General features: G+C 36.4%; 1 protein-coding gene across 1 annotated transcript in view; it reads left to right on the top strand.

The window, feature by feature from the left end:
* Nucleotides 1-2,299: 2,299 nt before the first annotated feature.
* Nucleotides 2,300-10,134, top strand: part of Slc25a12 (solute carrier family 25 member 12) — an 84,207-nt gene continuing 76,372 nt past the window's right edge. The window contains exons 1-2 of the mRNA XM_026389513.2: nucleotides 2,300-2,517; nucleotides 3,466-3,519. Of these exons, the coding sequence (XP_026245298.1) occupies nucleotides 2,506-2,517; nucleotides 3,466-3,519 (66 nt within the window). The 5' untranslated portion in view covers nucleotides 2,300-2,505. The remainder of the gene's footprint in view (nucleotides 2,518-3,465; nucleotides 3,520-10,134) is intronic.

Here is a 10,134-nt window from a genome sequence, read left to right as displayed (position 1 = left end):
AGACAGAACTTTCACAGGGAGAGTTGGATCCAATAGCAAAGTTGCTGCTTAAATGTCTAGATTATTGCTGTCAGGCTAACAGTATTTGATCAAAATCTATGCTAAACAGGTCCTGGAAAAGTACCCACACTATTGATGAAAATACAGTTGGGATTTTGATTGCATTGAAGCTATGTATCACTTTAGGTAGTATGGAGATTTTAACAATTCTTTTGATCCATAAGCATCGAAAATCTTATTTGTGTCCTTTTCAATTTATTTAGGAAATCTATCTTGTATGTTTCTCTATTCCTTTTAATACTGAGTACATTTCCTATGGTACAATCTTAATATATTTGGGTATTTATGTTAGGGACTATAATATAATGCTAGATTTTACTGGTAATCATACTTGGTTAGATGAAAAATTCACTTTTGGGGGTAGGTGAGTTTTTTTCTCCATATGGCAGAATTAATTTTTTATTATTTATTTATTTATTTATTTATTTTAAATTTTGAGACAGGGAAGTTGCTGAGGCTGGCTTTGAACTTGTAATCCTCCTGTCTCAGACTCCTGAGTCTCTGGAATTACAGGTGTAGGCCACTGCAAGATCAGCTGTTTTTTAATCACAAAAACTTTCATTGTGACCTGGTACCTATACTTATGGGTTATTGTGGTGGGCTTTTTATATGTAAGATTATCTTCTTCTCTGGAAGTGTCCAGTCCAATTCCAAATTTTCACTCCAACAATGTAGATCTGGTCATAACATGTTCCTGTAGAAAATATTCCCTTCATTTTATATAAAGGTCTTCACTTCCTTCAGGTACTTTGGGATTTGGAGCTTCTAAACAGACAATCTTCCTTTATCAAGTAACATAAAATAAACTTCTTGAGATTCTTCCTTATAGAAATTTCATAAAATAAATAATAGAGGGCTGGGGATGTAGCATAGTGATAGAGCACTTGCCTAGCAAATATGAAGCTCTGGATTCAGTTCTCAATAATTCAAAGAGCAAAGGGACACAAAATGCTAGTAGGACAAAATGTTACATTGTTCAAAACACATGGAACAGACTGTAGAAAGAGATGGAATAGTGGTAAACAATTAAAGCAACTGTATCAGAAAAGCTCATATTGGGAGTACTAGTAATGTAACAGTACTTATTAACAATTTCCACTTGCCACTCCCCCTTCATTTAACTTGTATAGTAATGCAAGCATGATTAGTGTGATTGGAGAAATGGGAAGCCTCATGTGAGGTTCAACAATGGAAATGTAAAAGTGTGTGGAGAGTTCAGTGAGAAAGTGAAATTAAATCTTATAGTTGTTGGACTTTTATTTTTTTCTTTTAATAAAGACCATGGATTATTAAACCAAAAATATCCACAAGTAGTTAAGTTTATGAGGAAGCATCAACCATCTACCTGTAAGTGCTTAGAAGGTAAGGATGTATTTCTTTTTTGACTTTGTATTATTAAAAAGCAGGACTGTATTTGGCATATTATGAATGCCCAGTAACTGTTTGAGTCATTCAACATGTGGCCTAATATGGTCATATAATGACACAAGGCAGTTTTAGAGACATAATTCTGGTTCAAGGTAGCGCTATTACTTCTTAGATAGGGCTGAGAATCCAACAGAGAATTATTTTTTGTTTATGCAGAGGCAAGGGCCAGGATTGTGGCAGCCCTGTGAAAGATAAATGGAGTTTTTCTCATATATATTGGTACCCAACCTCATTACACAGGGATTTGGCTGTTTAAGAAAGTGGAGTCTATTCATAAACCTTTATTATAGTACAGAAGAACAATATTCTCAAGTTATGTTTACTTAGGTTTTCCCCAGTGAGTGGTTCTTAATCTTTTTTGTCAATATTTGCCATTAGTTGTTGTTAATTCGTTATAATTATTATTTTCTTAATATTTATTTTTTAGTTGTATTTGGACACAATACCTTTATTTTATTTATTTTTATGTGGTGCTGAGAATCAAACCCAGGGCCTCGCACTTGCTAGGCGAGCGCCCTACCGCTGAGCCACAACCCCAGCACTAATTCGTTATTATTAATGGATGTGTTCGTTGACGCTTCGGAAACCGTGCTCAATACCGGCCTTGCCAAGGGTTCCTTTAAGCCTCAGGAAAAATGACTTCGGCTGAAGCCTGTACCCAAAGCCACACCCACTAAGAGTCCTTAAGAAACTTGGTGTGGCTTGGCGGAGACTCAGCTGGGGCGGCCACGCGGTGCATTGGAATCCCGTGGCTCGAATTCCACCTTTTTCCGTGGGAGGCGCGTCCCTCCCTTCAGTGGGTCAACTCCGCGGGCCCACAGGCCCCGGGCCAGCTCCCTTTCCAGCGGAAGCTCCCGGCCTTCAGTCTAAACGCCGCGTACCGAGCTCATTTGCATAAGGACGCGCGCGACGCCGGCAAGAGGGAGGGCGGGCGCGGCCGGGGAAGCGGCGCGCGCGCGCACCCTGACAGCTCGGCCCTGCTCGCTCACTGGCTCGTTCCCGGCTTCCGAGCACAGCATGGCGGTCAAGGTGACTCCAACTCTCTGCTGCTGCCTTTATTGCATAAGAGACATTCCAAGGGCCCTGTCTGCAGCCCCCCAGCTCTCTCAATTTCCTTCTTTGCGTAGTTATTAGATAGCGCGTCCTAGGGCTCCAGCTTGCGGGTGGGAGAGCTGATGGGCAAGGATCCGGAGGAAGAGGATGCCCGGCTGGGGGAGGGGAAAGAGGAGGGATTGTGAGTTGGAGGGGTTGTGAGGACCACTGGTCAACGAAGGAAGAGTAGTGTGTCCTGCCCTAGGTACATGGGATTGTGAGCTCGGAGTTGAAGAGCATCGGAAAGGGAGTGGGAGGAAGTGGCAAGTAGAGCCGGGGATACCTAGGGCATCCGTGTATTGCGGTGGGGGAGGGGGTGAGTACTGAGTAATTTGGGGCCTCAATACTGCGGAGAGCAATGGTTGACATTTGCGTTGGAGGTTGCAGGATGTTGAAAGCATTTGTACTGGTGGCAGCTCTCGTGTTTTAGGTTAGATGGGGAACTAGAGGGGCGCTGAGATCTTTGTTATTATTTCTTTCCAATGGGAAGAAAGGCTGCTAATCCATGCCATTAATTTAGGTGTTTTGACTATCCTGTTGCTCCACTCTTGCAGGCCTCTTGATTTCAAGGTTGGTGGTTGCTACTGTGTTGTGGAGTAAAATAAAGAGTGATATTCATTTTCTTCCCTTTTCAGTTCAGAGGAAGCACTGTGTGTAATTTGCTATATCCCAGGCTATTCACACCCGCCTTTCCACCCTGTAGTGACAGATCTCAAATTTGACAGTTGTTATCAGCAGTTAGGGCTTTTGGGTTGTTTTAGACTAAATGCCCTTATAAAAGATAAGAGCATTGATTGTTAGCAATTGTGAACTCTAATCTGGAGATTGTGTGACCTTTAGTGAAGCATTAACTAGCTTTTTTTTCTTTTTTTTTTTTCCTTACAGGTGCAGACAACTAAGCGAGGTGATCCTCATGAGTTAAGAAACATATTCCTACAGGTAAATTATGTAATTCATGTTTCATTGAAAAAACAAAAAGGTGTAATCAGTAGTTCATTTGAAGCCTTAACGCTGAGGAATAGTCTATTTTCATGTATTCTTACATTGCTAGACAATATAATTTATTTTTCTCTTGTTGATGTTTGACTGAGGGTTTTCCTTTATATTAAGGGTTGTTAAGATATTTTCCTCAGGCCTTAAACCGAGCATCTGTAATCCTAGTTACTTGGGAGGCTGAGACAGTAGAATTACTTGGATGACATAGGGAGACCTTGTCTTTAAAAAAGAAAAAAAAATTCCTTAAATTAATGTGTGGTTTTTTTTTTTTTTTAATATGACTTAAGCGGTGTAAAAGTAGACTAAAAAGAACTTCCAGCTTCTCCTAAGTACTGAGGCTAATAAAAAAATTCAAAATGTATAGACATTCTTATATAATTGAGAGGTATAGTGACTAATTCTTCTTTGAAAGCTGCATGTTTTATAAAGTTTTTCTACTTAAAAACAATCCTCCATGTAGATTACAGATATAAGGCTACTGTAGGTATTCTTAATTTGTGTGTTTTCCCCCTCTACTTATTTATATTATAACATAGGCCTTTGGGGGTTTTATTCCAAAATGTTGTCTTGCCAGGTGCAGTGGTACATGCCTGTAATCCCAGTGACTGGGAGGCTGAGGTAGGAGGATTACAAATTCAAAGCCAGCTCAGCAATTTAGTGAGACCCTTTCTCAAAAAATAAAAAAGGGCTGGGGAGGAGCTGGAGCTGGGGCTCATCTGTAGCACTCTTGCCTGGCATGTGTGAGGCACTGGGTTTGATTTTCAGCACTGCATATAAATAAATAAAAATAATAAAGGTCTATCAACAACTAAAAAAAAATAAAAAAGTTCTGGGGATGTGGTTCAGTGGAAAATCACCTCTGGATTCAATCTCTGGTACCCAAAAACAAAACAAAAAGTTGCTGCCTAAAATTCTTGCAAGGATCCACCTTAACTTCTGATAAGCTTTTAGGATCAGAGACTTGCCTGTAGAATTAAAAGGAAAAAAAAAAAAAGGGGGTAGGCTTAGTTTTTTGTTTTGCTTTCTTAATTTCAAAAATTTCCTATGTAGGAAATTAAGCTTAAGAAGTAAATGTAAAGGGAAAGAAGCTAGTGTGTGTGTGTGTTTTTTTTTTAATATTGTATTTTTTTCTGAAATCTTCTTTTGAGAATTTCTATTCTGGATCTGGGTTCTTGTGTAGACACTTTAACCTTGGACAGATTCCTGCTGGGTATTATTTTCCTCTGTAAAATGAAAGGTGACCTCCAAGGTTCCTTCCAATTCTAAAAGTCTGTGATTCTATATTAGGAACAGATTCTAACATACTCTGATGTGCCTGGAATAGATGACATTTTTATCTGAGACATGTGGTTTACTTAAACTATTGTTGGGAAAGAGGCTGCATAGATGACCATCCATATGTATAGTTCATGAAGAAGAATTAGTAAAGGCTGGGGATGTAGCTCAGTGATAGAATATAATATACTTGCCTAGCATGTGCCCTGGGTTTGATCACCACACTGAAAAACAATTAGGAAAAATGAGAATATTAAATTTTATAAAATATACTAAGGGAAGTATCTTTTCTAGAACAAAAATAATTGTGATAGAATTGCTCCATTTGTGGCCTGAAATTTTTATTTTTCACAAGTATTCTTGAGAATACCCAAAATTATATCAGTATTAACATAGCATATAATTATACTCGATGTTTTATGAGGAATTCCTATGATACGGTTAATTTTATTTTCTATATTAGAATAGCGTGGAGGAAATCAGTTAGAATGTTGCAGGATGTACTGAAAAGTGCATTGGTCCAGGTAATTCCCAGGTCCACATCTACCTGGCTGTTGTTGTATGCTTAGAATAATTATCTAAGCTTTTTGAGTTTTATCTTCTCGTGAGATTTAGTGGGCCATAACGGAATTGGAATTGAGGTTCTTCCAGCTTTAAAAATTGTATAGGGGAAAAAAATCTGTGATTCTATATTGATTGTTTTTGTTTTTGAAGAGTGGTGTTGGTGGTGGTTGTGATGATGGGAGGGCTTGAAGCTACAAAGAGAGAGGCCAGGACTCAGCCTACCTCTTTGACAACTTTTAAATCTTACTTTTTCATTTAATGTTTTGCATATACTGTCACTATCTCTTTACATATTATTTTGCAATACTGGGGATCAAATCTAGGGCCTCAGGCATGCTACGCAAGCACCCTGCCAGTGAGCCTTACCAGTCCCTTACAAATTATTTTGATGTTGACTCTAATTTTATTTTCATACTGATAATTTGTAGAATTTATAATTGCATATGTAGCCCTAAGCATAAAGCATTGTCTCAAGCATTATTAATAAATAAGAACATGAAGACATTTATCTTCAGGAAAGCTAAAACTGCTAGGAAGATAAAATATAGCTAGTTGGATCAACAGGAGGACAGTTCCAAGTATTATATTAGGCAACTTTCAAGTATTTTTCCAAAAAAATTATTTATTACACATGCATATATGTTCTATTAATATTTTAGATTTAATAGAAGACAAAAATACATGCTAACTATGTATTTCTTTAGCACTTAAAATATTTACCCAGCAGATTGAGGACTATTTTCTGTGTGCTGGGCACTTGTATTCTATTATTCATTAATAAATACTAAATAGATTAATTGAAGCAGAGAATTGAGCTAGGTCATGAATGATGATGGGCATGTGGTTGGACTAGCCTCTCTCTGAGGCCTATTTCATCTCTGTTTAGGGTTGAAGCTATTGAGAATAGTGAAGGCAAATGCAAAGCCTGTGGTAGAGCAATCAGACTGGCTTGCCTAGAACAGAGTAGCCATACAATGATGACAGTGGTTAAGAGATACTGATTATTTAGAGTGTGCTGTACATTGACCCAGTACTCTAAGGATGGTATGTTAATTTTCATAACTTCTGAGGTTTAGTATTCTTGTTATGTAGATGAAGTTAAATGACTTTGTTAATGTCCCTTAATTTATAAGTGGTAGAGACCAGAGTTCAAATCAAACTACAGAACCTATAATCTTAACCCTTATACTATACTTGTATATAAGATTTTGAAATGTGATGATTTTTGAAAGATAGGCATGTCAGGGACTAATGGCAACTTTGTTAAGAAGTTAAAAAAAAAAAACCTGGTTACTTAGGTGATGAAATAAAAAAGTGCCTTTATGCTATAACTACCTAGAACAGTTGGCAAGGAGTTTGGATTTGAAACAGTAGGGAGGCACTGTGGGTTTCTGAGTGGGCAAATTGAAGTGGTGAATTCTGGCAGCTCTTTGTGTATGTTGGATAAAGTGTAGAGAGATTGGAAGTAAGTGAGGCGATCAGCTAAGAGGCTATTGAAATAATACATGTGGGAGATAATGACCTAGAGTGGCTGATGACTGGGTAATGGAAAGGAAGGACAATACCAGGGACTTTGTAAGGGAAGAATCTATTGATTTGGTATTATATATGGAAGTAAAGAAGAAATAGTGTACCTGGCATTTTATAAGATAGGTGTTAGTTTATTAGGCATTTATTTGGGGATTTTTTTTTTTTTGTCAGATAGGGTTAAATTTGATTGCTAAATAAATGTGACCCATTAAGTTAAAGTCAGGTTTGAACAGATACAAATTTATACAGGTGATAGATGAATCCTTGTAGTTATGAGAGTTAAATGCGAAATAAGCAGGACAGGATCAAAAGCTGATTTATACACAATGTTCATAATTGAAGTAGGAAGGAGGTGGAGGAGAACTAGGGATAATAGTCCCATGAAAATTTAAGGTTGGAGTTTCACAAAAAATGTTAAATCAAAGCTTAACATATAAATCGTTATCAGTATGGTTTGGTTTTGGTAAGATTTGGGGATTATTTGAGTTTAGGGCCATTTCAACTAAAGGCTACAGAGTACACCTACAAAAATGAGAAGTTATACGCCATGTATGTATGATATGTCAAAATACATTATACTGTCATGTATAATTAAAAAAAAAGACTACAGAGAAGATTTAATTTTAAATTTTAGAATACAGTTGAAAGCTTTGTAAAATTTAGATCTGTGATAATAACTGTCTAACTTTACACTAGTATGGCTCAAAACTCTTTTGTTGTGTAAAACAATTAAATGTTCCTTTTTGAAAGTACGGATGTATTCATGTTTAGTGGAATTATATATAGGTTTGTGAGGAGGGCTTTGTAAGAGTAAAACATTTTTATAGAGAAATGAGAAATAGTTCATTTTTTTTTCTGTGTTCTTTATTGCTTCTCAAAATTTGATGAGCTATGTTTTCTTTCTTTTTTTTTTTGTGGTGCTGGGGATCAAACCCAGCATCTTGAGCATGCTAGGCAAGCACACTGCCACTGAACAACACCCACAGCCCACAGGCCTTTTTCAAATTTTATTTGGAGACAGAAACTTGCTAAGTTGCCCAGACTGGCCTTGAACTTGCAATCCTCCCGTCTTAGACACTGTAGTAACTGGGATTATGGACATGGGCCACTGTGCCCAGCCAATAAACTGTATTTTCTGTTAAAAAAAAAATTTACTAGGATTCTGCTTTTTCCCAGTGTACCCCCAACCCCCAAGTTCATGCAACTGGAGTACAAAAAATGAATTCTTATGTGTTCTACTGTGCTATAATTTTACAACCAGTTGTCAAACTAACATTTTACTATTACCACCCTTAAAACTGTCATTTTTTGATTTATCTCTTTCTTCTTTTACCTTTCTCACCCACACACTATCATTGACCTAGTTTTGCTACATCAGAAGTATACAGTAGCAAAAGGATACAATAAAAGCAGTGAAGATGCAGGGAAGGTAGGGACAACAGAAATGTGACAGGCTGTTTGTTATAAGCCTGACAAATTTCAGAATGAACGGTTGATCTTGTCTGTGCTTTCTGGCAAAGTAGGTTTTTAAAAACTCTTCAGTGAATGATTTTTTAAGATTTCTTAAACTTTTTTTTAAATAGATAGACTTTCTGTTGTTCATTTATTAGTGTTATATGGTAAAAGCAACACTTTAAGATGGTACAACTATAGATACTAGACCAAAAATTTACTGAAAGATAGAATTCAAATATTTTGATTCTGTTCTTTTATTCACTAGCACCAATGTAACAGTGAAGATCATATCCCATATAAAGTTATGAAAATGCATTTTTTTTCTTTCTTGTTTATTTAAAGATTAAGTAGGAAGGAGATGATGCTAATATAAAGCAAAGAACATTTTCTCTTTAGGGTTTTTATGATGACATAATTATTAGTGGAAATAAATGTACTCTTATATTGTCAATATTTGTTTACATACTATACATTTACTTATGTTTGGCAGTAGGATGAAGTTTAGAAGGAAATTAAACAGGGCTTTTTAACCAGGGGATTCTTTCTCTTTATTGACATATACATTAGGGCTACCTTCTCAAAAGTTTGGGATGTATGCCATAATGTTAGAGTTACAAAAAGATTATCAAGTATAAAAGGATGATAATATCTACAGAGGCCAAATGTGGAGAAAAAGGGACTCTTATACAGTATTTGTGGAAACAAAAGACTCTTTTTAAAGCAATCTGGCAATAGTTTAAAATAAAAAGTAAATATGCTGGCTATGTATCTTAGAGGTAGAGTGCTTGCCTAGCATGTGGGAAGCTCTGGGTGTAATCTGTAGGATAGCAAAGAAACAAAGAAAAAAATAATAATTTGAACAAAGAAATCTTCTTCTTAGAATTTTTTTTTTTTTTTTTTTAATATTTTTATTTTTTAGTTCTCAGCGGACACAACATCTTTGTTGGTATGTGGTGCTGAGGATCGAACCCGGGCCGCACGCATGGAGGGCGAGCGCGCTACCACTTGAGCCACATCCCCAGCCCCTTCTTAGAATTTTTAAACATATTTTATTTTAATTTGTTATATATGACAACAGAATGCATTACAATTCATATTACACATATAGAGCACAATTTTTCATATCTCTGGTTGTATACAAAGTATATTCACACCATTCTTTTTTTTTTTTTTTAAAGAGAGAGAGAGAGAGGAGAGAGAGAGAGAGAGAGAGAGAGAGAGATTTTTTTAATATTTATTTTTTAGTTTTTGGCGGACACAGCATCTTTGTTTGTATGTGGTGCTGAGGATCGAACCCGTGTTGCATGCATGCCAGGCGAGCGTGCTACCGCTTGAGCCACATCCCCAGCCCCACACTATTCTTGTCTTCATACATGTTTCCTAGAATATTTATCCCAGAGAAATAAAAATGCATATAAGAATATATGCATTGTTAATTGCAACAATCATTTTTTTCTCAAAAAAGAAACAAACGCTATTAGGGGAGGATGGTAGAAAAATTGTGGAATAAGTATACTATGGAGATGCAGATACTACCAAGAATGAAACCTATTGCTGCTGATTTAGAGGAATTTCTAATGTACTAGTAAGTAAGGAAATATGAAAAGAAGCATGTGTAACATGATTTTGTTTTGTGTTTTGTGAAGCAAAGTAATTTCATATATATATATATATATATATATATTTTTTTTTTTTTTTTTTTTTTAATATCTTTTATTTATTTTTATGTGGTGC

Source organism: Urocitellus parryii, chromosome 1 (assembly GCF_045843805.1).
Source record: "Urocitellus parryii isolate mUroPar1 chromosome 1, mUroPar1.hap1, whole genome shotgun sequence".
NCBI classification, from domain to species: domain Eukaryota; kingdom Metazoa; phylum Chordata; class Mammalia; order Rodentia; family Sciuridae; genus Urocitellus; species Urocitellus parryii.
The sequence above is the reverse complement of the archived record's forward strand: the minus strand, read 5'-3'. Positions and strand labels throughout refer to the sequence as shown.